Raw genomic sequence first — 27,413 nt, 5'->3', positions numbered from 1 at the left:
TAATACTCTACTAAGACGGATTGTGGGAGCCTATACGTGCGGACCCGAGTTCGCTAGGTAGGCAGGCTGTCGGACCCGAGCGTCAATGTACACAGCACTCAGATCAATGTGAGGAGTCCGAGAGCTGGAGATATCTCCCTTGCGTAAATTTCAACAGTACTGTGGGCGCTGCTAAACCACTCTGCAACACAATCAGCTTTTTTCCTCCACATATCGTTATCTCATATGGATCATTCCCTCTTCAGCGAGTTTGCTGGCCGAGCAGCAAAATGGAGTGGGAGTTTCGCTATCGCTGCCGTGATATTTATCGTTTTCCATTCCATGGTGTCGTATTTTAAACTGCGACACATTCCAGGGCCCCCCATTGCTGCTTTTACCAATGTCGTCCGTCGTGCATGGGTAGGGCGCGGCGACCTACACGAGAAACACACCCGTCTGCATCGCAAGTATGGGACAGTTGTTCGTGTTGGCCCGAGAGCCGTCTTGATTTCACAGCCAAAAGCTATCGAAAAGATCTATGGATTCAAAGCCAAGTTCCTCAAGGTATGTATATCCTCCTCGAAAAAGTCTGCCTTCTGCCTAATTACATATCCACCATGTATAGTCTGAATTCTATGATTCCATCATCCCCCGCATCAAAGGGGGGAAGATTCCGGATGTTTTCGCAACTCGTGATGAGGATCTCCATCGACAGATGCGCAAACCAATCGCCAATTTATATTCGATTGCAAACTTGATCAGCTTTGAGCCGCTGGTCTTCTCGACAATGCGCTGCTTCTTTTCTCGCCTCGACGAGCTCTTCACTGATAAAAACAAGGATTTCGACCTTGGCCAGTGGCTGCAACTCTTCACCTTTGACGTCATGGGTGAGGTAACATTTTCGCGACGGCTCGGGTTTCTCGAGAAAGGTGGTGATATAGAAAATGTTATGGAAAACAATTGGCAGTATTTTCAGGCGGCGGCACCTGTAAGTGTGCCCCGTGACTCTCGGATAGGATACTCCCTGTGGATGCTTGTGATTTGCTAATATCCAGAACAACAGAACACGCAGATGCCTTGGCTGGATTATTTCTGGAAAGACAATCCTTTGCTACCAACTGTCTCCAAACGGAACCCACTCGCTGACTTTGGTGCCGCTAGAATCAAAGAGCGCTTGGATATGACAGAAAAGGAGCGTTCCTCCATCAACCAGAGAGATTTCCTATCTTGTTTTATCGAAGAGGCCCATAAAAATCCTGGTCTTCCAAAATTGTGCGTTCCTCCATGGTTGCATTAACTCGGAGCAAGATTTGTGGTTAATCATGAAATCGATGCTTCAGGGCCCTCCCAACGTGGACCAATTCCAATATTCAGGCTGGGGGTGACACGACAGCCATTATGGCCAGTGTTATCTTGTATTATTTGCTCAAGAACCCATCCACACTGGATGTTCTCCAGAGAGAGATCGATAAGGCCGCCCATGAAGGTCGCATATCAGAGTTTGTGACGTGGAAGGAATCACAGACCCTACCATACCTAGATGCATGCGTCAAGGAAGCCTCGAGATTGCATCCCCCGATTGGCTTCCCTTTGGAACGTATTGTACCTGAGTCTGGGCTCCAGGTAGACGGGTACCATATTCCCCCCGGCACTCGGGTTTCCATGAATCCATGGGCTGTGCATCGAGAAATCTCGCTCTATGGGGATGGCGCAGAAATTTGGAAACCGGAACGCTGGATGTGTAGCGAGATGGAAAAGAAAGCTATGTATCATTCACTTCTAACCGTGAGCGTTCCTTGGAATTACTTGGTGGAAGGCATTTACCTAACTTTCTCATTCCATTTCACAGTTTGGTGCGGGCCACCGTGTATGCCTCGGGAAGAACCTCTCTTACTTTGAGGTGTACAAGCTTGTTCCGTCATTACTACAAAAGTACCAGGTATGGATACTTCCCCTACGCTGATGAATTTATTCCGCAAGTTTCAAGAGAAAAGCCGCTGCGGCCACCCTTGATGAATGCGTTGAGCTGATATGTGGCCCTAGTTGGAACTTGTTGACCCTCAAAGAGAGTGGTCATTAGAGACAAAATGGTTTACGATGCCATCGGGATTCCGCGTCAGAATTAAGAGTCGCAATTCTACCAAGCGAAATCCCGATAACCCCAATATTGGCTGAGCACGGGTCCAAATGGCCGGTACAAGGCTACCCCTATCGCTATGTAAACCATATCACAGAATAACAAAAATATTTCTCAGTTCCAGAATCTCCCATAGCCTACCACATTCATATAACCCGCAGAGCCCTAATAAGGCAAAATATTCGAATTCGTTCATCATGGGGTAACTTATCCTGTATTAAGAGAGGCTACCCACCCCTTCCAAAATAGCGGATTCACTTTAGCCCTATATGTCAGAGCCAAATGAAGAAGATTCAAGGGGGTTTCGCTCGGCGGATTATTTATTCACGTTTCTTAGAGGCCACGGTTCCGTGAGATTACAAGTCGTGATTCTTCGTCATCATACTTGATAGTTGCAAATACAGTAGTATTAAGCCTCACTAAAGTGAGACAAAACATATCTAACTTGAGAAGGAAGTACTGAGCAAGAGACTAGGGCGTAACTGTGGCTGACCAGTGTAAAAGCCGCCTCGCATCTTAATAACGGCCCGGGGTTTATCGTTTATCTCGCAGCTTGGGGATAGTCCGATCAAAAGACCCGAAATCCAGCTGGGGCTGAGCTAGGCCCCGATGATACAAAGATCTTGGACCCGAGCAGGTCTTAGTATCCACCAAGTTTCTCTCTTCCTCTGCCATTCTGAGGCCTTGAACCGCCATGATTATTTGTCAATCAGGCTTGGAATGGCCTGTAAACTTGCGCTCCCAGTAAAGACCTACTCCTAAGTACGGGATGAAACTGCCATACTTCCATTGCACAGTTAGTTATCATATCTACGGGCCTCGCTGCTTCGCGGACTTGTCACAACCAGCCAAAGGCCGGCATATGGAGGTATTCACATATTACATTGTTTATCACTAATTAGCTCTTTACCTTGAACGATGGTAAGTGGTTCATTATCTAAGACACTTAACCAACATCGCTAATTACACTCTAGGCCATCCCAACGCTGGAAGGACTTCCGACTGAGTTGCGGATCGTCATTCTGAGAAACATCGCCGATTTGAGTACCCTGAGGAGCCTTATTCATGGTTCTATGATATACCAAGAAACCTTTCACAGCGCTCGCGAGGCTATCCTTGAAAATATAATTTACCATCAGTATGGTCATATGGGGCTCGCACAGGCAATTGCTGCGGTGCAATCAAAGGGAATGCACGCTTCAGAGGCGTCACACAAACCAGGAATTGCGACTATCTTGAACCGCTGTCGCCATTTTCGAAGCGGCTGCTCCTCAAGAACGCTCCGAGCTACTGTCTCAATAACCGCTGAAGAATGTGTTAAGTTACTAGATCTTCACGAGGAGTTCGTCTTCTTCTTACAAGACTTCTGTTTGACAGCACCATGTCCACCATGGATGGATGCAGTAAAATGGCGAAGTGAAATGTTACCAGTGCGTTTGTCCGATGTTGAGGCGGCACGTATTCTTCGGGCTCTCTGTCGCCTTGAAACCTTTTGTAATATTTTTGGTGTAATGGACAGGGAGGTGGAGCTTAAGCCAGAAGGGAAGCAGCAGGCAAGTTGGATCGGTCATACTTATGACTGGGCAGAAGTGTGGGATATTTTCTTTGGCACGATGCCTCCTTGGGAAGTTGAGGAGATATTCTGTGTTCGGGCGTATCTGCGCAGAAAATATGCTGGGATTTTCGCAGAGATTGGAAATGATGTATCAAGACACATCCCAGGCCCGCATGGTGAGCATATTTGCAAACCAAACTGGAACTTTGGTCTTGCACGCGAACTAACCTGGGCTAATTAATCTGTGAACAGTTTATGAATGTCAGCTGCATCTCGAACACATGGCTGATATGGGCCCCAATTTTCTTTATAGGGTTCTCCATGAGCCACATAAAAGGCGCAGGGATATGGTTGAGAGGAATATCGACAGCGCAGCATGGTCGATCTTCGAACTAATGATATTCATGATCGAGCCTTGGGGCCCTGGTTCTCTTGCAACTAAGCACTGCGGGTATGGAATTCCCGTGTCTTCGCTCCCTCATGTCGAGCGACCAAATCTCAAGTATATCCGATATCGAGGCCGAGGCGGGTCAGTTGACGGCACCCATCTCGATGAATTGTTCAGACATCCAGGTATGGGGGATTACGACGGCTGGAATTGGTATTCGCTGATATGGGATGATGAAAGGTTGCTCAAGTTGAAGGCGCCTTTGTAGTGGATCCGGTCATCAGTGTCGGAATTGGAAGATTTTGACCTCTTAATATGTCTAATACAAGTGCTTTCACGTTTGAGAGTTGCTCTAAGCGCAGAATGTCGCAGACCTCGTCAGCATGAAAAGAATGCTAGCTCAAATCTCAACCTGGCACACAGTTTTAAGCAAATCCACACAAATGGCTAGTTATGGGTATATGGAATACTATTTATACAGCTCAATGGATGGCAGCAGCCTATGTTAAAGAGCTCTCCATAAGATTCGGTTGTTCCGTCCCCTGAGGATTCTTCGGATCTTGTGTGGGTGAGCGCCAGGGGAGCTCGCTGCAGAGAAGTTACAGTCCGAACGTTGCTAGATAACACTACTCTGTGCTATGTAGTCCCGAAACGGTTAGGCGGGAGCCAGGAGAAGCTTGCCGTGAACTTTAGTGAAGTTAGTTAGTAAAAAAAGCAAACAAGACAAACAATCATGGGAACTCCTGAAACTCTTCTCACCTCTGAGCTCGAAGCAAAGGTTTTGGAAATTGAGGACAGGCCACAGATGTAGTTTGCATATTTTTCTTTTCTTCTTCTTCTTCTTTTTTTTTTTTTGTTACTAGAGTTAAATTGTTTCACTAGCATTATGGAGTCTTTGCTTTTTGTGTGTGACTCTTGTTCATTGATTATTTCAGCCGAGCAGATTTCCTCTGACTAATCTCTATTGATATATTGAAATCCGATTTTTATAACAGCTATTGCAAGCTTTAATGGTGATTCTTTGGAAAGCAGCAAGATTAAGCGTCTCACAACGACTTGTTGATAATAGGTGTTGGTTGCTTTTCCTAAGTCATCAGAGATGGTAACACGGATCCCGTCTTCAAGAGAAATCAGACCGACACAATGTGAAAGACCTCCAACCTGTGAAAAAGAGGATCTACTATAACCGCAGTGGCCAGAGACCATTTATTTTGGCTAATATGGGAGCACCAGCACAGCCTTGGAAAACCAGACATTGTGTGCCCTGTGGGCTGGTGTTTCAGTGTATGCCTGGATGCAGGTTCTCAGACAACCTCCCACTCCTTAATGACACAGATAAGTAAGTGATGGACTCAAATCCACATTATGTTTTTCCTCATTTTTGTGTGGCGCCTGTACGGCAAAAAGTGACATACTTGCATTTAGAACAATGATGTACAAGATTACTGTTGAACACCAACCTTATGCTGGCAAATGAAGTGGGGATGTTCGAAGATTATAAAGGTGGAGAATGCCGCCAAGGTGGGAGGAACAATCTCAACGCAAATTGACACGGGGGTAACTATTGATATTTGTGGTAGATCGGCGGCGATATCAATTGAGTGTGACTCTCTTATTGACAATTGATGACTGCCATTTCTACAGATTCTCCCCCCCCCCCCCACCAACAAAAAAAAAAAGAAGAGGGGGGGGGGGGGGGGGGGAGAGAGAAGAAGAACGGAGGTTTCCCAAAAATAAATGAAAAGGTTGGGCGAATCACCATCCATCCATTGCCCTTTTTTTAAAAGTTCCAACTTGCTAGTCTATCAAGGGTTGGACTTCACAGCAAGTTGTACTGAATACTAGTCTGTTCGTTAGCAATCACTAAATAAAGTCACTAGGGTGAATACTTCATGGGCGGTCTTACCTACGCGTGAGTACCATGAAGCCAGTCCATCACACCCAAAATACCAAAGTTGATATTCCCTTTTTCATGATGAATATCGTGGTTTTCTACGCTTGGCAGACGGAACAAGGAATACCCGCTATGCGACACGGCAGCATCAAACACTGCTACAGACGCAAACAGCATCAGAGTCAGGAAATGTACCCTTTGAACAGCCATTGAGATGTATATTGGCATCGCATTCACCAATACATGGTCTATTGTATGGGAATATATGGCGGCTAGCGCAATCGGAGCTCGAAATTCGTGGTGGATTCGATGTATCCTTCGATACAATATCTTTGTGTGCATCAAACGGTGCACATAATAAAACACCACATCCCTCAGGATCGCACCCACGGCGCAGTTGATCACCACTTCAAGGATGCTTGGAAGTTGAGAATCCATCCGAAAGGGTGTGAGTTCGTAATTTGATATCCGCAGCAGGAAGAAATGAGACGCGATCAGGAATAACTGGTTTCCAAACACGAGGCCTAGACATGAGAGCATCTGTTGTTTGGAAGGTTGTTTGCATGGTTGCTGAATCTTTCGACTGGCAAAAGAAGCTGGCTTTAGTATATCAAACGCCAGGAATCCCAAGCCGGGCAAGATGAAGCCAAAGAACTGGACTGCCGCTGACCCAACTCCTTCGATCCATCCAGGGGGGTAACGGGCACATATGCCTTCCCATGTCGACGTTGCAAAGGACATTTTCTCTGAGTATCGCTTTAGCTGCTTGTGCTCCGGTATAGGAGATAATGGTACATATATCTCCGTCAATGTTGCATCGAAACAAACCGTCCGAGGTATATAGTTCCGATCGCTCTCTGTGGGACTTATCAGCTGCAGTTCTTTTCCATAATGGTAGCAATCAATCGCCCTACGTAGTCTTCTTACCCAGTAAGGGAATATCCAAGGTCACCAGTCCCAAATGAATGACCGCGTTGTAGCGCTTCGCTAATTCGCCTAATCCGAGTATGAAAAGCATAACATTTCCTTTTTCGAAAGCAAATTTCTTCGGCCGCTTTTATATACATGTTAGCACGGCATCCTTGGATATGCTTCCGATTCACTTGGAAGCCATGCCCATGGCTCCGGATCACAGAGCTGCACGCCAGTTCCCCCGCGGCTCTATGCTGATGTAGACTGAATAAGTGGGCCCTAAGAGAAAGGCAGTCAGTGAAAGGTTTCTTTGTTTGTCTTGTTCTTTTTCTTTTTCTTGAAATTTGTCTTCAAGTTTGTCTTTATTCTCGATAAGTCTTCTTTGGAAAAGAAGAATAGTGAACGTTACTGATATATGAATTTTCAATGAAGAAATTTTTGCTTCCGCTGCATAGTCCAATGATGACATGATATCCCGCATTCCAAATTCAAAATTATCCAGATGCTTTGAAGTAAGACCCCAATGGCTAGTTTGGATGAGATTTTGCTAGTCCATTCCTGAAGTGTAGTGTTGGCATTGTAAGAATTCATCCACACGAACAAAGCAGCAAGCAGAAAGTTTCACCTGTTTAACTTGCATATATTGCATGTACATCGAGGTCTCTTGCTTAACATGCGTAAATTGAAAACCGACATTTTGAAAAGTTGGTGAGGCGCCGAGGTTCAAACGTTCTCGAGGGTCTGTAACTACGTCCTTGAGCTTCGGAAAAACGTGGTGATAACCGGAATAACACCAAAGCTCAGTGCTTGTGGGTTATCCTGTATCCTTCTGGTCAGATTGTCATGCAGGACCCCAGCTCAAATGATACTGTTACTGGCCTCTTTATTGGCGCTAGCAAAAGACCAAAGAAGTCCTCATGTCCAGCGGAATGGATCACCTTAATGGCATCAATCCAACCAGCCAGAGGTAATGCAACTACATTTCGGGCTCGGTGAGTCCTTTAACCAACACTGAACTGAAAGGAAATTTCAGCAGCTGTCGGGGAGACCGGTGCATGCTTGTATCAGTCTTTTGCCATGCGTCCACTCCCCAGATATAGTTGGATAGTTATGAAGGACTATTGAATGCATTGCTCAGCGCCAATGGACAATGCAGTCAACCATGGCATCCCCATACGCCAAATCAGTGTTTGATGTGGAGATCATGAAAGGCCCTGCATATACCATGCATGCGAGTGGTACAGCAGTTGCGGCAGTAAGCAAACAAATCACATACAGAGTACATTTATGCAGTGTCAACGCCAGCTGCTCCGTGCTTGCTATGCTGTTTCTCACAAAACACAGGGACGTACAACGAAATAGTTTAAAGCAGAGAGCAAAGTTTGTGACAGTTGAGCGACACTTGCAGATTCAAAAGGGCACCAAGAAGGCACAAAACTCGATAACAAATACATGACACAAGTCAAGGATGTTGACGCACTGATGAGACAGCATCCTTGATTCTTGTCGCCAGCGACGAGACGCCATGTGATGATTTTCCGACTGCAAGCTGGCCCATGCCGGCATATCAAAAATAATTGTTTCGTTCCTTCTATCCACATTAGCTGGAAAGAAGTGCGCCGAGTTATGATGCTTGGGAAATGCTTTGCCTCATGTCCTGGCGAAATGCGGCTGACAGTCCCAAGAGCAGGGGTACACATAGGATTGAGACCGTGCTGAGAAAAGAACCTGGTCTTCCCGGTCCTGTTTTCGAGACCGTTGGCTTTATAACAAGGACCGGTGGGCTATAACTAGCACCAAGAAATTATACATGTCCTCCCGCGTTCGAGAAGAAACATGGAACAAAAAAGGCGACTATTAATGCGGCAGGCGACGTGGGTTTTGTGTTCTAGGTTTCTCTTTTAACGCGCTCGGGGCCCTATCAGCGTGTCTAGAGGGGGGATTAGAATTGTCGTATGTGTTTTGGGGGGCGAGAAAGCTCGCGTGTGTGTTTCTGCGTTTCCGGGGCGGCGGTTGAACGTTGCATTTGGCATAACCAGCACGGCGAGCAGCACGCCCCGTACGCCCCGTATGTAGCAAGGTTTAGACATCCCTGGAGGTGTCTAAGCCAGGAGGCGAATGGTGCTTCTCGCTCCACGCGAGGAGCAAAGATCGGTCTACTCCGTATATAATTGCTCTTTACCTGTGGAGCCTGCACGGCATCCGAAGGGCGATTTTCCTGTCGGTACTCCGTACCTGGGGCGAATGGCTTTGTCGAGATCCAGCGTTGCCCCTCGTGCCATGTCGTTCGCGACACTTACCTTGGGTTGGCGGGCGGTCAGTGAGTTAATTTAGTGGATGTGTTGATTCCAGCGTTTGTTCTCTGTACAGTTCGAAATTCGGCCTTTGGCAGCCATAGCTAGCGCACGACCGCGTCTTTCTCACGTCTCGCGATAAAATGACACTCCCCGCCCACCAGAATTGCAATCTTTCATTCCGTCTCAACTGGTTCGTCGCGGACTCCAGAACGCGCATCGGGGCCGTGGGCTTTACGCTCCTTGGCTCAGCGAGGCGGGGGTCCTCCGAACACTTCCCCATCAACCCACTCAAACGATCTACGAACATGCAACCCTGCCAGGGGTTTGTACCATATTACGAGAATTCTGGAGGCAAAGCACGGGAATTTTCTTTTCCAGTATGCGACAGAGGAGCCCAAATGCCTCCTTAGGAGTCGGATCCGTTCTCAGCAACCGTGTGCCCATCATGATGAATCTCAGCACCTGTCGAGGTGAAATCACGAGAGAGGTCTGGACTCTCACATCCCAATTTTAAGCTCCACTTCAAGGTAATGAGGATTTGCCGATGTGCGGTGTTGTGCTTTCAGACTAATGGCTTCGCTCGTCACTCTTGAGGTAATTTCTGCCCAGGCCCAGCTCCCTCGGCGCGTCGTCTGTCTGAGACTCTTAACATGTGGGTGTCGACTACGACCACCAGACCCTTTAGTGTAGCATCCGACTGTGGAGTTACCCGCTCCCAAATTCACATCCATAGTTTATTCTATTTCATCGGAATCGAATACAGTCCTCGTCGCGCTACGAATTCTGCTCGTGCCGCCACCTTTCGAAATAGAAGTTGCGCGCTCTCGCTCCGCCACCACCCCTCTACGGAGTACACGAATTACAAGTCAGATCACTTGGCCCAGGAGCGACCAATGTTGAATGGCAGCGAGTTGGCAGTTGTGACTGGGTAGAGAAGTACCAAGGACAACCCTGACTGCCTGCGGTCGACCTGCTCTCAACGGTATTTCTATTGGCTTTGTAACGGAACCAAGTGATAACTGCGTTTCCTTGGATCTGGCTGTTAACTAATAACTCTGTTCCTGGGCTCAAGGATGGGCCGGTGACTCGAAACCCCGGCCCAATAAGTGGAACATCCTGGCCTGCCCACGGTGATAGGTGGAATCGGCTGTGTAGTGGAACTTTGGGGACTGGCCTACCACATCGCAGGGTTGCCCAGTCCTCTCCAGAGTCACACTATTTCTCCATAGCACCACCTTCGACCTTTGCCCTCCTCGTCGACGAGCTTCTTGGAGACCTGGTCACACTGGCTCCCATGGCGTCGGAGAAAACATTTACTGGAAGGAATCCCCTCTGCTGTGGGTTCTGGCCGGACGAGTGGGGTTGAATAGCTCAACTAATCAACTTAACAAGTAGTATTATCACCCGGACACTTGCGCATACTGATGCTCGCCTCTCAATAACCGTGGGTCCTGCTCCTAGTCGGCCTTAAATACCCTGAGGACAGAGTAATGCTGGTGATATTACTCCCAGACACCCCAGCCCTTGGCTAGAAAACTGGCTCTGATCTTTCTTTCCTTGGAGCCCTCCCCCAGCTTTTCCTTGTTTCCATTTCTTTCCTATTTTCCCCTTTCTTACATCCTCTCACTCACTGCGCATAAGTTTCAGATTGTTGGGTTTCAAAGCGCAGATGTCGCCCTGCGACAGTCATCTTCACAGCGATCGGAGTGCGTGCTGGAACTTAAAGCGTTGAAATCTTCGTCGAGAGATCCAAGGGGGTCACTGAAATACTCCATCGAGGGGCTCCAACAACGGCTCTACTGCCCATGAATCAATTGTTGTGATATACGTTCAACTTTTGGGGGGAAACAAAGGGAAGAACACAAACCAAAAGACCCCAAAGTCCCGACGGCGAGATAGACCATGGCGTTGGATTATAGTAAAAATGGGCTTTGCCCAGTTCCTTTTTTGCAAGAAGATCTTTACCCAGCGGAAGGGGGATGTGAGTTCGGAACTATGTCCATATGATTTGTTGATGAGCTTTGTTCCACTGATATTGAAGCACCCTACTAGTTGTTCATGGTCGGTCCTGCGCAATCCAAGGAAATATATCCTGCTGCTTGCCATGTCCACAGGTGGATTGGAGATACAAAGATGGTATTTTCCCCCGTCATCCTACTTTATTCTCATATGTTATTCCGCTCTTAACAGTGATGGGCAGATTTCATGGACAAAACAGCAGTTGCCAACTGGCTTGCACTGGCTGTTTTTGTGGTGAACGGCTTTATGTTGATCACTTATGCTGTCTTACCTGTTAAATATACACATCGCCATTATTTGAGCATCTGTCTGATTGTTGCAATTATGCTAATGGAGGTATGGATTTGTACGGCCCTTGAATTCGTTCGTTGGCAGACGCTAACCTTGACATAGCTCTCCTTTATAATTCCACTCGGCGCCCAACCGCAACAGTGCTACAATGCGATTACCCCCAACGATATGAAATCAGACATAACGTGTGCCTTTACCAGTGCCCTGATTTTGGGCGGCGGCTGGTCGGTGATCTTATGGAGTATGTTAAGATGAAAACGGGCGTTTATGTATAAGATTGCTAACGCCCTAGAAGGTTTTTGCCGTACCCTATCCCTCCATCTACAGATTTGCTGGGATGTTGTACCTGGCCAAAAATTTTTCATTTCCACAATGGCCTTTGGATGGGGTATCCCGATCGCAGGTGTTACAGTCGCATTAGCGGTTACCGGAAGCTCTTATCGCTTTGGAAGCATATGTCACATCAACCACGACAAAGGGCTTTATGATTTCTGGGGCCCGTTAATGGCCTTCGCTGCCGCTACTCTGATAATCCATCTGGGTACTCTAGGCTACTGCATACAAGTTTACGTCAAGTCCATGCTGGACAACAATCCCACGACAGATAATAGTTCCACTTTGCCCTCCTATACGGGGAGTGTACGAACTCTTTCAGCCCGTCAAACCTACCGCCGCGTCAGAAGAGTCTTGCAACTCCAATGGAGAGGCGTTGCTGTGGTGCTTACTATCCTGGCAAACGTCATTTTCTTCACTATTATTTTTCTATCTCTTGATAACTCTGCCAGAAGAACACCAGAAAATTCGATCAAACATAGACCCTGGCTCGAATGTCTCGTCATAGCCGGTGGGGACAGAAATCGATGCGTTGCAGAGGCATCCACCCTCGGACCCAGTGAAGCTGCTATGTTGGCAGTTTTGATCCTGCTTTCTCTAAGCGGATTTTGGACTATCGTTTTCCTGGGACACGTTAGTATGATTACAGGTTGGTTCAATTGGATAAAAGAGAAGTTACGTCCAAACAAGGAATTCGTCTCCATGGATGCTCGCGTGACGGGCACCCAGAGTCGTGCATACGAGATGCTCAGCGCAGATCGCCAACAGTCCTTAAAATCGCCAGAACCACTGCTCTCTCGGGCCCGAGACTCCGATAATTCTATCTACACAATGGGTGAACCTACCTACACGCTTGACGCAACTGCTGATAATCCCGCCCGAGAGGCCAAGTATAACAGCCCGCCACTCAGCTTTTCCACGCCTCGACCACCAAGCGCATCCCGTGGCTTTTCTCCCCGGGATTGGGACCCTCGGTCGACATTTGCTCCAAGCCAAGGTGGCGGGGCGCACTGGTACGAAAACAAAAATTCACCTTGAGGGCTTGTGCTTCCTATCCCGCTGGATGGGCCTCTCTTAATCCGCGATATTCGAGCCTATTATGGAACCCACAGCCCTTCTTCCCCAAATGAAATGGCGCTTGCGAATGATTCGCATAATAGAATGCGCTTTGGGAATGTACTGTGGATGTTATATTGCTATATGTTCATGCAACCCCGCCGAGCGGTAAACGGATGTGGCGTTATGTTGACGGCCTCAAATCACTTGAGTTATCTTCCTACTTACTTATATTCTTGTCGGTCGTTTCTACACCGCTGAACCCAATACCTTTATTGTTTCCTTGTACAGATTAATGTTTTGAATACTGTGCCGGCTGCTGATATAATTTTTCTTGTATTCATCGTCTTAGCGATGGGTGGGCGGAATTGGATACCTCAACTGGGATATACTGGAATGGATAGGCGTTTTGCCCCTTCGTTTTGAGTTCTCGAAGACATTGCCGAGCCTTTTCTTTTGTCTTCCCTTCGAACACTATACTACACTGTTACCTGACGGATAATTTCTTCTTCCTTTCTTTCCTTCCTTTTTTTTTTTTTTTTTTTTTCCCTCCAAAATATGCATTCCTGGGCGGAGTTGCAAGCGGGGATGCTTCCAAGGCACCGGGGAACCTGGCCCCAACGGCATGATTGGGATCGCAGTGGATGAGACGTGGACCTTGAGGCAGAGGCTAGTTCTGATCTCGTATTTTACTTGAACAATGTGTACATCTAGTTATAGATTCACATCATAATAAATACATAGTGACTTCTATCCTGCTCATGAAAGCATGGCACACATGTGAACCGAGGCGAAGGATGATGAATCGATAGAAAACACTGGCCATATCGCAGGCTATGCGGGAGATGGCCCATGATCGTGACAGTCAGACTTGTTTCCCTGGGAGTCCGCGTTGATCGAGATGGCGGGCAGGTGGAATTGAGTTTTGTGACTCTCTTGGCTCGGGGCGCAACGATCTGATTTTTGCTCCGTTTTAGACTTTCGGTTGAACATGCAGAAAGTCAATGAAGTTTTCATCTCGACTAACGCGGAGACTGTCCTTGTTTCATCTCGATCCACCACGTTTCTCCTACCATGGTTCTAAACCGCTAAGTTAAGGCTAACGTAGTTAGTTATTTTCCGTTTTTGAATTCGGGTTGTAAAGCCGGGTTCGGCTACCGACGGCGAACCTTCAAAGGTTGGGACCATGAGCGGTGCAAAAAAAGGGCGTGCTGGCCCGGGATGCAATGAGGGCTGTTTTTTTTGGGGGGTTTCCGGATCACGGATCTGAGTCTGGTAGTTTGTGGAGTAGCCAACATTTGTACTCCGTACCGCGTACGCATATGGAGAGGATATGCTAATCCTGCGGTTGCCAGTCGTAGCCAACGGCCATTAGTGGTGGGTCTGGTAAGTAGTGGACGGCTTGCAAGTTGCAATTTTCTGTGTCACGACCGTTTCGTTGAGTCGGATCTGGAGCACGGAGTACAGAGGACCCTGTGGTTAGCCTTCCCCGCCCATATGCACATGGAAGAGGAACTTGTTAAGTACATATACATGAGTAACTAACTACGGAGTAGTGGTGAATATGAATAGGGTTTCGGAGCGCTGACTACACCCTGCTAGATGCCGCAAGGCCTTCCCGGCATTAGGGACAATTTTCCTTCAGCTGCTGGTCATCAGAAGAGCCGTTAATTCATATCAAAAACATGTGAACCTGTGGAGTCTCCCAGTCTCCGGCTGGGCAGCTGAAGCATTGAAAGTCGAGCTCGTCACAGCCTGAGCGCAGATGCAGAGCGACAATTCAGAGCAGCACCCGGTTTGTTCCTCCCTTGGCGAAGAACCAACGCCTTTGAATCTCGGCCATTGAGCCACCGACGCAGTTATGAAGAAGCTATTGACACTAATGCACCCGCTCTTTTCAAGCGGGACGTTGCGATTCGCGTTGATGTTCGGTAGAACTCCATCTCCAGAAGATGTCTGGAATGAGGCCGTGGATATTTCCCCGTGGGGGAAGCGGGAAGCCTAGCTCGACCTACAGGTGCCTGTGGGACGTTGTGTTCCCATTTCTCGAGCTCGCATCCTGGGCAATCGGGTTCCCGTCCCTTGGATGGGGAATGTGACGCAAGATCATGGCTGGGGTTGGACGGATCCCTTCGGCTGGCACGATGAATTCGGTTGCATAACCTTCAGCTAGGCCATGTTTCTGGACTCGACAGCTCATTGTGGAAAGACAAAATTGGGCTTTTCAAGCATGCGCAACATGAACATCGGATCCTTCGTGCTCGAGAGGTTCACCGCCAACTCTAGGAAGGTTGAAGCCGAAAGCCTCGGCGTCGAACAAATCGTCGATCTAAAACGAGCATAAAATATCATGTGAATGCTCCGTCATCGCCAACCATGGCATTCGAGTTTACAATTCTTGTTGCAAGTTGGAATTAATTTTTTATTTTATTTTTATTTTTTTTTTTTTGAAGAGAGTGTCTTCACACATGCAATAGCATACTTTCACACATCCTCATCGATCACTTGGCGTTGAAGCTAGCTCGCATTCGACTACTCGCTGACCGAAAAGGCTGAATATCCGCCGATGCCATTCTAAACCCCAGAGACTCCTGGTTCACTCGGCTTCACACCTGATGTGTGGGAAATAACGCAGATTGCTACGGAGTACATATGTCAATGTCGATTAAAAAGCCAATCACAAACAGTTTCTCATCTGCAATCATGGCACGAGGGACACTATATAACTATACCATCCGTGCGGAAAAAAACCTTGCAGAAATATATTTTTTTAAACAGCCAAATCTTCACGTTCCGGGTTTCTCGAATCGCGAAGGGACTCAACTGAGCCGCAGTTGATTTTGGGGAGATCTGCAAAGCCTTTTCGATTGGATCTTTGCTACATTGCCCCTTCGTCTGCGCAGGTAGATAATGTTTTCGAGACGGATGGTTGACATTGTAAATAGAAACCTTGAACTTTTTTTGGCGAGTTTACCCAATCCGTCCGCCACGGTGCAGTGAGAACTGTGTGAATGCGCCCACCTAGCTAACCCAACTACTCCGTATACGACGGCACATTCCTTGCTCCCGAGTTTGGATATTGTTAGTTATCTCACGAGCACGGTGGGAATACCTTGACCCTCCGGTTCACTTTGAACGTCTGGATTACGGCCAGATGTTTACTGAGATCCGCTATCTGTTCCAAGGCCCGGCGAACATCCATCTAAACCGCGGTGTGATCTTGCAAAGTGCTAGTTGCGAGACGATCAAAGCTTTCCTACCGCCTGAGCTTCGCATACTATGAACGACACTATACTGGGAAGTTTTAACTGTGATTTTCATTATACTACACTGTTGCAATACAAGCGTTCATTTAGCCATTTTCCCGCAAACATGAACAAGAGCCTATACCTTAAGCTGAAAACGGAACCCCGATAATATCGTCAAACTTCGAATAGAATGGGTAGCACCACCGATAGATTTGGAAAACTTAACTCCTCTCAGGGGGCGGTGTAATCACCAAGCACCGACATCGAAATTTTCCTACGTGGAGTTGTGAGCGACAAGATTTGTGATCGGCAGAATGTATAAAAAAGCTCACCTCTGAAAAAAATGTAGTCACGACTGTCCGGTCCTGGAACTTACGTCCCGCCAACGCCTTCATTGCTTTATAGGCAGACTCGTAATTGTCGAATTTTACGTAGATTTTTCCAACACCGGCTGACTGCCGACTGCCACCAGTAGGCCGTGGAACCTTCATCTCAAGGATTTGTCCATATTTTGAACATTCGTCGCGAACGTCGTCGCAGATTTCTAGAAAGTGTTAGAATTGGCGAGTCCCTGTAAAAGAGAAAGATATCATATCATACCTTCGTAGTCATCGTTGTCCATCAGTTCCTCAGCCGTAACCATATTGAGCAACTGCAAAACTCGACCAGTTTCAAGATCTTGAGATGTCGTTTTGGCAAACATTGACATAGCATTTACACCCATATCAAGACCAGCGGCCTGGGTAGCCCCAATGCTAGCTCGGGTTACCTTCAGCCGTTTATCACCGAGTTCCATGCCGTTCAAACCCTCGACTGCAATGTTGGTGGATGAGGGGTCGACGTATTCGCAGAAGGCAATGCCCTAAAACACGGTGTTAAGTCTTCTTCACGGGAACTATGGAGAAATTTTCAACATACCCTAGATTCATCGGTTCCGCTGTCCTTGACCAGTACAAAGGACTTCAGCTCGCCGAATGATACCAGAAGCATTGTTACCTGTTCTTCTTGAATGAATGGAGGAATGTTCGTAACGCATATCTTATTGGGAGAGTCGGGGACTTCATTTGAAACGACGCCCTCTTGACGGTTCGAATCGTCCGTTTCGGATGGTACGATATAATCTTTCGGCCTCCGAATAGAAAGACCTTGGCTCGATCCGTTTGTGTGGCCATTGGCATCATCGGGTTCCATTGAGACACCGTCGAAAGCCAATGCAACGGTGGCATCGGCCGCGGTTTTGAACTCCAGAAGGGCGAATGTCCCATCAGTTGACAGCTGTGCCGACACACATGGATCAACACCGCTGACAACGTTTAGACCATTCAACTGTAGGTTAAAAAATTGTGCAATAGAATCTTCAGAAAGAGATGGAGATAAATTGTAAACAAAGAGCCGTTTGGCCTGTCGAGAATTTGAGGGCTTGAGGAGCGTATTGCTTGCATTTCCCCCTGGCTGATTCATAAACGCTTGCAAACGACTGGGATCGACTGCCTGCTGACGTGGTGCGCCTGGAAGGGGGAACATGCCTGTGGGAATTGTTAGATGGCTTGACAATCATTTATGGTAGTATTCAGTCTTAACAAACCTGAGAGTTTCGCCTGCTCGGCGGTAACATTTTCGTAACCTGGAGGTTTTATATCCCATTGAGTCAGCCGCCGTTTCCGTTCCAGAATCGGCACAACGTCCGTCAGATCCGGAGTAGGTTCCTTCTTTCGTTGTGCAGGGCTCTGGCTTCTTCGCCTGTCTCTGCCTCCACGGTCCCTACGAGGCCGGTCATCAAAAAGCTCGCGTTCCCGTCGCGAAGGTCTCTCATCGTCTTCGCGTCTATCACGTCTTCTATCGCCCCTATCTCGATCCCAGTCTCGGTCATCACGTCGGCTATATCGATCCTCTCGCTCCCGTGCGCGATAATCGCGACTGCTGGAATACGAATCTAACTCATGATCGCGACGCGAGGAACGGGAACTGTGGTGTGGAGACCTAGATCGTCTCCGGTCTCTATCGCGTCTATCTCCACGGTCGCCGCGATCCCTTCGATCATCTCGCTCGGAACGAGAGCCCTGTAGGAAAAGAAAACAGTAAGCAAAGCAGCACAGAACACGTTCTAGGTGAAGCGCATTCTTACGTAGTAGTCTCTCGACCGTCCGGTATCTGAGCACTTTGTTAGTTTCAATTGATACCAGTCAACAAAAGCCTCCTCTGAAATAGCTCATACCTCTCGAGCTGTAGGCCTCGCCGTTCATCCTGTCTGACCAGGATCAGGAGGTTGCCGTCGAGCAATGACACAAAATTGCGGGATTTTGAAGCACAGATAAAGGGGAGTGGACTCTGGGAAAAGTGAATGAAGGGATAGGAAATTTTAGAAAAGGTCAGAGAAACCTGCTATTCCTTGTCCTCATGAATCTGCTCGGTGCTGAAAATCTTCGATTGCGCATCTGCAAGACAGATCAAAAGATGATGTTCTCCCAGCTTCATGTTCCAGCCACACTAGGCTCTTTTAGGTTAATTTAAAACTTTAATTGCTGATAAAGAAATTGTTACATAATCATATCCTTGTGGTCCTGATTCGCCAGGCCCTCAAGGCCTGTTTTTGTCCGACCTCGACGCCCGGGTTGCTGCAGCGAAGGGATGGAGAGAGCTTTTCACAATGTCCATCGGGCACTTTTCAGAATGGCGCAAGCTTCCAGTAAGCCTTACCGAGCTCTGCATTAATACGACTCTTCGCTGCGGCCAAACATTTAGGTGAGATTTTGTCCAACAACGACCAGCCAACAGACAAGTGTTGACCGGCATCAGATGGAGAAAATCAGCAGAAGACGAATGGAGCTGCGTGTTACATGGCCGGATTGTTTCCTTGCGTCAAGATGCGGATCATCTACACTATAGATCCCTGTTCCCCAGAGCCAGAGGAGATCTTGCAACGGCCCAAAAAACCAATGATGACACGGAAGCATTGATTCGTCATTATTTTAACTTGGAGCCGAATCTCTCTGGCTTGTATGAGCAGTGGGCAGAAGCTGATAAGAACTTCAAAAAGAAGGCTTTGCAATTTACTGGGATTCGAATCCTACGACAGGATGCATGGGAGGCTCTAGTGTCATTTATCTGCAGCAGCAACAACAACATAGCTCGCATCTCGCAAATGGTGGAAAAGTTATGCACCAATTATGGTCCATTAATTGGCCACATTGATAAACAACCGTATCACGGCTTCCCACCTCCTTCGGCGTTGATTGGCCAGGGAGTTGAGGCTCGTCTCAGAGAACTTGGATTCGGATACCGCGCAAAATACATATACAAAACTGCTGTTATGGTCGCGAACGAACGCGAGAAAGGATGGCTGAACTCGCTGAGAAATCCTGAACGTCCTGCATTTGGAGAAAAGCCGAATTTAGCGTGTAAGATGGAGGCACAAGGAAAAACTGGATATCGAGAAGCGCACGAAAACTTACTGGAGCTTCAAGGGGTCGGTCCGAAGGTGGCTGACTGCGTATGCCTGATGGGCTTGGGTTGGGGTGAAGCTGTACCTGTTGATACTCACGGTAGGGTGTTTGTTTTCCAATAGCTCCTTAGTTCTCTTTCTCCACTCAAGCTAATATCTATTCATAGTCTGGCAAATCGCCCAACGTGACTACAAATTTGGCAAGGGTAAACAAAAGAGCCTTACCAAAGCAACATACGATGCCGTTGGTGATCACTTTCGAAAACTCTGGGGCAAAGAAGCCGGCTGGGCTCATAGCGTTCTATTTACCGCCGATCTAAAGGTCTTCTCTGATCGCTTAACAGAAACGGCTCAAACTGACAAAGCGATGAGAAGTTTGTCCAATGGAAACATCAAGGAAGAAATAAAGCTGAAAACAGAGACCCGAGTCTCCGTGAAGAGAGAGTTAACTGATGATTCGATATCTCAACCCATTTCCACGGCAGAAATAGTAGCCAAGGAGCGCGCCACAAAACGACGCAAAACTCGCCGCGGCTGATGCTAGCAATTAATATAAATCGTTTTCTTTCAAACCAAATGGTTTACTGATGGATCACGCCGCGGCATGTATCAGTCATACAGAGAGAATTCCAGTGCTGCATCTCAGCCCAAGAAACGCTGGTTTGGATGCACGAGAGATACGATGGATTCAAATCCGAGCTACCATTCTTTACACAGGAGCCGCTTTGAACATCTTCTTTGGGAAAGTCTTTGCTGAACGATCGAGGGATGACTCATGGCCTGATTGTTGATTACGCGAAGTCTGTGGACACAGAGCCCTTCCAGGGACTTGAAGTTTCCCCAAACTTCGATTTATTTGTTTTAAGTCTCTATCAAATGCAATCGAACATTGTCTGGCGTGAGTCTAGCTCGAAGAGTTCCTTGGAGAGACCGTGTTGGAAAGTAAAAGCTCTCCATGGCATATTTTGGCACACTAGCTTGTAAGGAGCTTTTGAAGCTTGATTACAAGATCTTAGCTTGTTATCAAATTCTCTTTATGGCTACTGTTCCCTATTTTAACAAAACCTTGCCGAGTAATTAAAGCGCATCTGTTTATTCCTTACCCAGTCCCAGCAAATCCTCGGCTTCAAAACATAAGGGCTGAAACATACGAGACAAGCCTAGCCTCCTTGTCATAATGTATCGTTTTGGTCCCTTCATTCCTCTAACTTCCACAGCCAGCTATTAAAAGCCTCATCGTCTAATTCCACAGGGATCTCATCTACCGAATGCTTCCACATCGTCGACTTGACTTGAATCCCGAAACCGACTGGATCATCAGCAAGAGCCTGTGTTCCCATTGTGATAGGGTGGTCAACCCCGTACGAAGCTATTGCTGCTTCCTTCGCCATTTCTGCGAAAACTCGAGTTCGCGCATGATCGCCGTGTGCCATTGTGATCATTACAGCGTCGTAATAAAATGTTGCGGCAAGGACCTCCAAAATGCCCTCCTCCTTTTGGAGGAGCATTGCGGTATGCGTGTTGTGGAGCGATGCCAAGGGCTGGTCCAGAATGACCGAGTCATCTCGGATCGAGTTAAAGAGCAACATGATGGTAGTGAGCCGCATGTCGCTCAGTCGTCGTTCGTTCTCAGGCATCAAACACAAGTTACAGCCACAAATGAAACCGAACTTCTCCTTCAACTGTTCCTGCCGAAGGTAAAATGCAAGGCCCGGCTCGACGTAGCTCACGGTGATCTCTTCCCCTTCGGAGACATCTTTTACGACGTGGACAACGGCTTGGTCGAGCACAGGATGGTATGACCTCATAGAGTTAGGCCGGCATCCGTGATTGAAACGGGAAACCTTGGGAAAAATTCCATATTCAGTTGTTTCAAAATCGATGAGCATCGCATTGGTGGCTGCAATCCCAAGAAAAACGCCGAATTGAGCCCTTTGAGTGTTTGCGAGCGAGAAAAACTCGCGTTGCTGCTCCTTGCTAAGAGCCTTCAATTTCGTGCTGATAGTCGCAGCTAGCGCTTCGATATCAGCTTTTGTCAATTTCGCGTGCTCCATCACAGCACCGGGTAGCTTCAACATCGGTGGGTCCGCGAGGATACGTGTTCCCTGGGGAATATTGCGAGTGGCGAAAACTCCATATCCCTTACCCTGGGTTTGCTTGATAATGCAAAACTCGTTGAGTGGAATCTCTGCTGGCTCCACTTGGGCTTCCATTGTGAGAGGCACTGAAGATGTTAGAAACGCTGGGCCCCTTCAGAGAGAATATCCAACTGGTATAACAGTATATTACTCACACTGGTCTGAAGAGAGCAGGTAATCAAATAAAGAATCTTGGCTGACTGTCAGCAGACTGCTGTTTGCTGGTTGATTGCAATCTTTAAAGGGGATGTTCTGAAGAGAAAACTTTGTTGTTTTGAAAACATATGGTCGCCATGGCGAAGATGCTATACGGACGACATCATATCCCATGATTTAAAGCACTAGGTTGATTGCACCTTTTTTGGAGCGGGGGCACACTGGCAAGTCATTTTTTGTACCAGGGCACAGACAAGCTGGCATATTCCTCCGGACAGTGTGCAATTTTTTCAGATATTTTTTGTCACTTCTGTTGAATAGTGCTCCCACTACTTGTACCAAAGTCATCTTTACGCCTCAGATATCATTGTTTATGGTGCTTCCTGGTCACCAACCTCTAGCTTTTGCGTACACACCCTTGTACCAGCAGCTGAAAATTTCCAAACTTTGACAGGGTCTAATGTTGGTTGCTTCCTGTCCGGATAAGTGTTACTCCATTTGATACTACTGAAATCAACCCTTACTGTGTGGATGATAGAACAACCTTGACTACCTCAGTATAACAACCTAGTGCTTGAGTTAGCCTACCAGCAAACATATCTTAAAGTCCTAACAACGGCTTTGATCAAATCTAATTACTGATGATGGGTATTGTTGAGATTGTCCAGGTGCCAAGTACGCCATATGTTTTTCTCAACTTCAGAGGACAAAGAATACAGAAGTCAGCTACCTGTGTAATAAGCAAATTGGATGGTAAGCTTCTTTCTCTTCTCTTTTTTCATTTGCCTTTATTCTATTCACTCAGTGACATTGCTAGCCATTGAAACATGGGGAAAGACATAGAGGTATGGTTTGTCATGAGAGTGTATGCCTCATAGCTATGCATTTACGGAATACAAAGCAATAGCCATCTGGAAGGGATGAAGGGGAGGATGACTCCCAAAAGCCGAAGTGGGGAGTACCGTAGGTTTTGTTCTTGGTCTCAGCAACCAACAAAAAACTATAACCTCACCGCTGCCATACTCTCACATTTTCACTATTATCTTCTCACACTCCCTCGCTTTCCTACATTACAGGAAGGGCCGTCTCATTTGATGTTGATGGGCACAAAACTCAGATCCGAACACTTATTACCATTTCACAAGAAGCAATGTTAGCCCCAATTTTCCTAGTCATGCATACAATGAAACCAAATTAGATTTGTTCAAGATGTAAGACATGCTGACATGCTTCTTTGGGAGTAACTATTGCACTGCGGCGATATCATAAACATTGAGAATGTTTGGCTGGGTCTGAACTCGAAGATTAGTAGTTCGCCAAATTCACAACCGAATGTGGAGTACCGTAGACATAATTTGGAAACGCCCAGCAAAACACCCATCAAAAAGACCCAATTAGGCATGCACACTTTTTGACCATACTGGTATCGCGTCGGATTCCATTGAGCTGAGGGTATTTGCCAGCAGCCCCTGAAAGCGACAGCCCGATGTTGAAGCCCAAAATTGGTTCAGGGGCGGGCCGCTTAACTGGTTATGGTTAGGTTAGCCGAGAGAACTCAACTCTAATCCGACCGCAACCCGACAAGGCCCCTGATGCGGCTCAAGCAGCGGCGCATTGACGCTCATCAGCGCGAGCTAATCAACATGCGTTTGCAGTTAAATGAGAATCCTCCTATTAGCCACTTGATAAATGCTCTGTAGAGCGCCCTGATGAAGCATAGTGGCGCTTCTCTCTCTACGGATCGGTAATAGGTGACTCTCTCCTCAAGGATGATTCGGTTTCTTCTGGTGGATGTGTCGGGCAACTATCCAGTGTGGTAGCCGGATGCCAAGGATGGTGGGCTAGTGATGTGGCCTTCCGTTCGCATCGTCGTGCCTCCTCAGAAATTGTTCATCCCAACTAATTATCCACCACTTATCGTTGGACGACAGCTTACCACATGGGCGTGCGGAGCTTGGAATGTTGTCGATCTATGGATTCTTCTATATTTTCTTTGTGTGTACTCCGTACGGAGTACTTATACCCTCTGTTGCATGAACCTACTACCTTTTTGTAATAGTATACCGTAGCTAGGCGTCCCATCTTCCGCAAAAATGAATCCATTCTCTACACTCCTTTGAGCCTCATCGCTCCTCTTCTTCTTTCCTACTGACCCGATCTCCTGTGGCTCCGGCTCCCCAAAGATCTGCTCCCTCACACCCAGATCGATGTCGTCCGTGTTGCCAACAGGGGGCACGGAATCTCTATTGAATATCCAATTTTCTACGTTTCCCAACCCAACCTCATTTACCACGATTCTTAAACATTCAACACAAGATTACAATGGCATACTCAGCAAACAGTCAGCATCAGGCAGTGGGCAAAAAAAAGAGAAGAAACAAATAAAAAACATACAACAGCTGGGATTCGCTGGTGGTCACCCACCCAACTACTAGCCAGCCGGCGAGTGGTTTAAGTACGGCTGAGCGGACGGGAAGCCCTGTTCTCCACTCCCTATGGTCGTATGTGCTTATGTGTGGAAGGAATGGTATATAAATGGGCACAAATACGCGCATTTTCACCCGTTGAAAGTGGACAATGTCACACACCTGTATGTATCCAGGGGACGAGGAAAGAACTTGGTTATCCGGGAGAAGATGCAGAGTTCTGTCGAGATAATGAAGCGGTTTATTACAGAAGGACATATATTGTTGTCGTACATGCATAGGCCTTTGGATAAAGCTGTGATGGCTGCAGAACCACTCCCGGCCTATTTTCGATGGCATCCCATTTCATCGTTAACGTGAATGGAGTAAGCTACTGATAGTAGCAGCTAATCATCCTCCTCATGATCCTGAAATGGCCAACCACTCTCAACACAAGCAAGGTCCTCTTCATCTTCGGCCTCATCAATCCACTGCTTCCTCAGCTGTTGATTAACCTCAACAACTTTCTCGAATGAATCATTCCTAACCCATCCATCCTGACCAACATCATCCAGCAGCGACCGCCAGTATTCCACAAGCATATTGAATTTGAACCACTTTTCCTCAAGATCATAGAATTCCTCTTCATCTTTGGCGTCAAACTGGATGGGGCAGGGATGTCTCTGCGTTCGAGTCGACATCAGGACGGGCCAGTGATTGATTACTCTGATAAGAGCGCCCTTGAGCGTCACGATGTTCCCAGTCCAAGGACGCCCTGCCCGATCCACGAGGTGTTGAATAAGCATCATTCCTGGATATCGCATGGCGTTAAGGTGTGGCTTGTTGTCCTTTCCATTGAAGATCATGTACAGATAGAAGAGCATTCGCCTTCGATGAAGTTCGTCAGCTTGGGATTTCGCTTCAGCGTCAAGAGACTCGTAGTCTTCCGGAAGCGAGGGCTTGGAGTAATCCTTCGGTGGCTCTGGGTCCGGGTTTTCAAACGCTGGTGGGTTTCCAGCTGCCATCAACAGAGGAAGGATGGTCGTGTGTTGCCAATCCAGGATACATGATACGTCGCACGTTCCGGTCACATAGATATTGGTCGGATTCAAATCTAATTTTACATTAGTTCGGGAGCCTTACGCTATAAAGTTTCATTTTTTCTGAAGCTGAACTTGGATACCGACCCGGATGACGCAATATAGGGCGATTCACGACGTGTGCACCATCTTCTGGCAAGAGGTATTGGGAGATGGTCAAATACTTGTTGAGCAAATCGACATACTTGTTTGGGGGAATTTCCCCTTTCAAGACAGTGTTGTGAGGAAATTCGTTGATTTTTGGTTTTCCAAATTTCATCGTCAAGTCTCTTTCCTTCAAACCGGTGGAGCGAAGGTAGTCGCGATGATCCTTCCCTGTAAGGTATACCTAGTTAACCAACAATACGTAACAGCAGCGTCAGGTTTGATGGAGAGAATATCTCACAAGGGCCCCGGCTTATCTCAAGCTGTGCTCGTTTTCCGCGCCAATACATATAATCTGCCGTGGGACCAATGCAAAATCGGCTAGAATCACCATCGTTGTCCTCAGTGCCTGGTGCATAAAGATCTGCCTGTTGTTCCCGAGGCAAAGCTCTCTTGTAGTAGATGCTGCCGTAACAGCTAAAAGGAATCGAAAATAGCTTCCGTTCAATATCCACGTAACTTGTTACCAGGTGGCTTTGTTCCTTGGTTGTAAGGTTGAACCAGTGTGCTTCCAAAGGCTGACCAGCAGCCTTCTCCATAATAATATATTCGCTCCCGACTTCATTATTTGTTTCAGAGGAATAAGCGTAAACTCTGGGCACAGGTATCCCTTTCGAATGTAGAAAGTCTAGTGTTGCAACTTCACTCTCTGTTGCAAGTTTCTTTGGCCCTGCAATAGAGTACGGGATCTTGACGATGACCTCAAGACCATCATTCATGGTCAACAGTAAGACTCTGTTGAAGCCGCCTTCTGCAAGTTTCCGCATATGCGCAACGCTTTCCCGGTTAACACTCTGAGCCGCAACCTTCCGAAGCGCGTCAATGTTGAACTCAACATATCGTTCAGCCATTCGATGTTTCTCATTGTAAAGATAGCGACCGGAAGTATAGGCAAACATTTCTCGATTGTGGGACGGACGACTTCGGCTCTTTTCGCTCATCGTGGAGTGCAGTTTAACAAAGGAAGGGTTCATGGAGGCCGTTCGACCAGGGAGCCGTGCCATGCTGCGCAATGCCGGGTTTGTTTTCGCGAACTGCGCAAGGGAAAAGAGCGGTAGGCGACGTCGGGGGTGAAGAGAACGAAGCATCGCTGGTCCAAGCCTCGCCAGCATTTTGAGCACTGATTTCAAATCAGGCGCATCTTCAAATATCAGACTCCTCAGCGCCAAAACCTGCACCGCCAAAAGTTAATGTCTTCATTGCCGCCGGGAAGCCCTGTTGCAAGCCTTGAACTCGCTCATCACAGCGTTGACCAGCGTGACGAGCACGTGATCCACTGAGGCGCTGGGAGCCTTGCACCAAAACATCCACCAGCTCCATTTGACAACGGCACATTGATGCATGCAATTCCTCCACCAACCTTGAAGCCTTAAAACGCCGGCGCTTAATGCTACCATGCCGGATATAATTGGCCTGAAAACTATGGATTCTTCTCAGAATGTTCCATGTCTCGCCGAATCGCTGGATTCGCAGGTCAAGAACTTACAAGCGCCCACAATAGCCAGGTCAGAATGCACTACCCCAGCGGTAATGGGTTGATTTGGCATCGGTATTTGGAGATATTTTTTAGCAGATTTCTCTTCTGCATGACAGATGCTTTTTCCCTTGTGGACTGGCGTGGATGGTTGGAACACAGCCTGCTTAGAGTCCCGATTCAGCGCGAAGCAAAACGCCCATGGCATCGTCCTGGGATTGGGGTCACCCAGGGCCACAAAAAGAGAGTGCTAGAAGTAGTCTCTTCATTGTCTGTAGGTTGAGGCACAATTAGCATGGTTTCTAGTGTGTAATAGAATACAGAGAACCACACATCATAATTGGTTGATATGGATTTATTACTGTATGCCAAGCTTTTAGTGACTATGACCATGTTCTATTGGCCAACACAGAAAATTTAAAAAGTATATTGCCCTGTCTCACTG

At 47.3% G+C, this 27,413-nt stretch overlaps 9 protein-coding genes and 1 non-coding gene across 10 annotated transcripts; 4 read left to right on the top strand and 6 right to left on the bottom strand.

Moving 5' to 3' along the window:
- The first annotated feature begins 75 nt into the window (after positions 1–75).
- CIMG_04681 (cytochrome P450 oxidoreductase) lies at positions 76–2,236 on the top strand. Its single transcript, XM_001245239.2, has 6 exons — positions 76–543; positions 605–967; positions 1,052–1,251; positions 1,320–1,764; positions 1,829–1,918; positions 2,023–2,236. Exons 1-6 carry the CDS (start codon positions 226–228, stop codon positions 2,152–2,154), a joined length of 1,548 nt encoding a protein of 515 aa, XP_001245240.2. The 5' UTR covers positions 76–225; the 3' UTR covers positions 2,155–2,236.
- Positions 2,237–2,682: 446 nt separating this feature from the next.
- CIMG_04680 (uncharacterized protein) lies at positions 2,683–4,766 on the top strand. The gene is made up of 3 exons (XM_001245238.2): positions 2,683–3,037; positions 3,091–3,847; positions 3,924–4,766. The coding sequence occupies exons 1-3, from the start codon at positions 3,035–3,037 to the stop codon at positions 4,325–4,327; spliced, it is 1,164 nt and encodes a 387-aa protein (XP_001245239.1). The 5' UTR covers positions 2,683–3,034; the 3' UTR covers positions 4,328–4,766.
- A 1,199-nt stretch (positions 4,767–5,965) lies between these two features.
- Positions 5,966–6,866, bottom strand: CIMG_04678 (methylsterol monooxygenase; the record flags this gene model as incomplete). The annotated part of the gene is made up of 1 exon (XM_001245236.2): positions 5,966–6,866. Exon 1 carries the CDS (start codon positions 6,692–6,694, stop codon positions 5,966–5,968), a length of 729 nt encoding a protein of 242 aa, XP_001245237.2. The 5' UTR covers positions 6,695–6,866.
- Positions 6,867–9,056: 2,190 nt separating this feature from the next.
- On the top strand, positions 9,057–13,599 carry CIMG_04675 (uncharacterized protein). The gene is made up of 9 exons (XM_001245233.2): positions 9,057–9,689; positions 9,757–10,144; positions 10,235–10,499; positions 10,558–10,606; positions 10,810–11,143; positions 11,215–11,298; positions 11,363–11,517; positions 11,575–11,713; positions 11,768–13,599. Exons 5-9 carry the CDS (start codon positions 11,065–11,067, stop codon positions 12,841–12,843), a joined length of 1,533 nt encoding a protein of 510 aa, XP_001245234.2. The 5' UTR covers positions 9,057–9,689; positions 9,757–10,144; positions 10,235–10,499; positions 10,558–10,606; positions 10,810–11,064; the 3' UTR covers positions 12,844–13,599.
- Positions 13,600–16,157: 2,558 nt separating this feature from the next.
- CIMG_04674 (U2 snRNP auxilliary factor, large subunit, splicing factor) lies at positions 16,158–18,529 on the bottom strand. Its single transcript, XM_001245232.2, has 7 exons — positions 18,325–18,529; positions 18,235–18,260; positions 17,695–18,169; positions 17,028–17,635; positions 16,710–16,971; positions 16,442–16,653; positions 16,158–16,383 (listed from the first exon to the last, which is right to left on the bottom strand). The coding sequence occupies exons 1-7, from the start codon at positions 18,350–18,352 to the stop codon at positions 16,357–16,359; spliced, it is 1,638 nt and encodes a 545-aa protein (XP_001245233.1). The 5' UTR covers positions 18,353–18,529; the 3' UTR covers positions 16,158–16,356.
- A 227-nt stretch (positions 18,530–18,756) lies between these two features.
- On the top strand, positions 18,757–20,624 carry CIMG_04673 (8-oxoguanine DNA-glycosylase (ogg); the record flags this gene model as incomplete). Its single annotated transcript, XM_001245231.2, has 3 exons — positions 18,757–18,851; positions 18,906–19,651; positions 19,719–20,624. The coding sequence occupies 3 exons, from the start codon at positions 18,757–18,759 to the stop codon at positions 20,087–20,089; spliced, it is 1,212 nt and encodes a 403-aa protein (XP_001245232.1). The 3' UTR covers positions 20,090–20,624.
- On the bottom strand, positions 20,554–22,352 carry CIMG_04672 (uncharacterized protein). Its single transcript, XM_001245230.2, has one exon. The coding sequence runs from the start codon at positions 21,762–21,764 to the stop codon at positions 20,748–20,750; it is 1,017 nt and encodes a 338-aa protein (XP_001245231.1). The 5' UTR covers positions 21,765–22,352; the 3' UTR covers positions 20,554–20,747.
- Positions 22,353–24,232: 1,880 nt separating this feature from the next.
- CIMG_15513 lies at positions 24,233–24,348 on the bottom strand. The gene has a single exon (XR_001099886.1). It is a non-coding gene; the product is annotated as a 5S ribosomal RNA (ribosomal RNA).
- A 141-nt stretch (positions 24,349–24,489) lies between these two features.
- On the bottom strand, positions 24,490–26,702 carry CIMG_04670 (uncharacterized protein). The gene is made up of 3 exons (XM_001245228.2): positions 25,736–26,702; positions 25,438–25,665; positions 24,490–25,364 (listed from the first exon to the last, which is right to left on the bottom strand). The coding sequence occupies exons 1-3, from the start codon at positions 26,604–26,606 to the stop codon at positions 24,658–24,660; spliced, it is 1,806 nt and encodes a 601-aa protein (XP_001245229.2). The 5' UTR covers positions 26,607–26,702; the 3' UTR covers positions 24,490–24,657.
- On the bottom strand, positions 26,322–27,190 carry CIMG_13380 (uncharacterized protein). The gene is made up of 2 exons (XM_004446025.1): positions 26,981–27,190; positions 26,322–26,914 (listed from the first exon to the last, which is right to left on the bottom strand). The coding sequence occupies exons 1-2, from the start codon at positions 27,174–27,176 to the stop codon at positions 26,691–26,693; spliced, it is 420 nt and encodes a 139-aa protein (XP_004446082.1). The 5' UTR covers positions 27,177–27,190; the 3' UTR covers positions 26,322–26,690.
- Positions 27,191–27,413: the final 223 nt, after the last annotated feature.

This window comes from Coccidioides immitis (genome assembly GCF_000149335.2).
Source record: "Coccidioides immitis RS genomic scaffold supercont3.4, whole genome shotgun sequence".
In the NCBI taxonomy this organism is placed as follows: Eukaryota; Fungi; Ascomycota; class Eurotiomycetes; order Onygenales; family Onygenaceae; genus Coccidioides; species Coccidioides immitis.
The sequence above is the reverse complement of the archived record's forward strand: the minus strand, read 5'-3'. Positions and strand labels throughout refer to the sequence as shown.

Bases quoted from the DNA above. Each gene is read 5' to 3' on its own strand.
- CIMG_04675 (XM_001245233.2), top strand. From the start codon at position 11,065: ATGGCGTTGGATTATAGTAAAAATGGGCTTTGCCCAGTTCCTTTTTTG. The intron at 11,144-11,214 runs GTGAGTTCGGAA...GCACCCTACTAG, and splicing joins TTACCCAGCGGAAGGGGGAT to TTGTTCATGGTCGGTCCTGC. The intron at 11,299-11,362 runs GTATTTTCCCCC...AGTGATGGGCAG, and splicing joins GGATTGGAGATACAAAGATG to ATTTCATGGACAAAACAGCA.
- CIMG_04674 (XM_001245232.2), bottom strand. From the start codon at position 18,352: ATGAACGGCGAGGCCTACAGCTCGAGAG. The intron at 18,261-18,324 runs GTATGAGCTATT...CAAAGTGCTCAG, and splicing joins CGAGGCCTACAGCTCGAGAG to ATACCGGACGGTCGAGAGAC. The intron at 18,170-18,234 runs GTAAGAATGCGC...CTTTTCCTACAG, and splicing joins GACGGTCGAGAGACTACTAC to GGCTCTCGTTCCGAGCGAGA.
- CIMG_13380 (XM_004446025.1), bottom strand. From the start codon at position 27,176: ATGCCATGGGCGTTTTGCTTCGCGCTGAATCGGGACTCTAAGCAGGCT. The intron at 26,915-26,980 runs GTAAGTTCTTGA...AAGAATCCATAG, and splicing joins CCTGGCTATTGTGGGCGCTT to TTTTCAGGCCAATTATATCC.
- CIMG_04672 (XM_001245230.2), bottom strand. From the start codon at position 21,764: ATGGAAGCCCAAGTGGAGCCAGCAGAGATTCCACTCAACGAGTTTTGC.
- CIMG_04680 (XM_001245238.2), top strand. The intron at 3,848-3,923 runs GTGAGCATATTT...ATCTGTGAACAG, and splicing joins ACACATCCCAGGCCCGCATG to TTTATGAATGTCAGCTGCAT.
- CIMG_04681 (XM_001245239.2), top strand. From the start codon at position 226: ATGGATCATTCCCTCTTCAGCGAGTTTGCTGGCCGAGCAGCAAAATGG. The intron at 1,252-1,319 runs GTGCGTTCCTCC...TCGATGCTTCAG, and splicing joins AATCCTGGTCTTCCAAAATT to GGCCCTCCCAACGTGGACCA. The intron at 1,765-1,828 runs GTGAGCGTTCCT...TCCATTTCACAG, and splicing joins TGTATCATTCACTTCTAACC to TTTGGTGCGGGCCACCGTGT.
- CIMG_04670 (XM_001245228.2), bottom strand. From the start codon at position 26,606: ATGCTGGCGAGGCTTGGACCAGCGATGCTTCGTTCTCTTCACCCCCGA. The intron at 25,666-25,735 runs GTGAGATATTCT...TATACCTTACAG, and splicing joins TGAGATAAGCCGGGGCCCTT to GGAAGGATCATCGCGACTAC. The intron at 25,365-25,437 runs GTCGGTATCCAA...ATGTAAAATTAG, and splicing joins CCCTATATTGCGTCATCCGG to ATTTGAATCCGACCAATATC.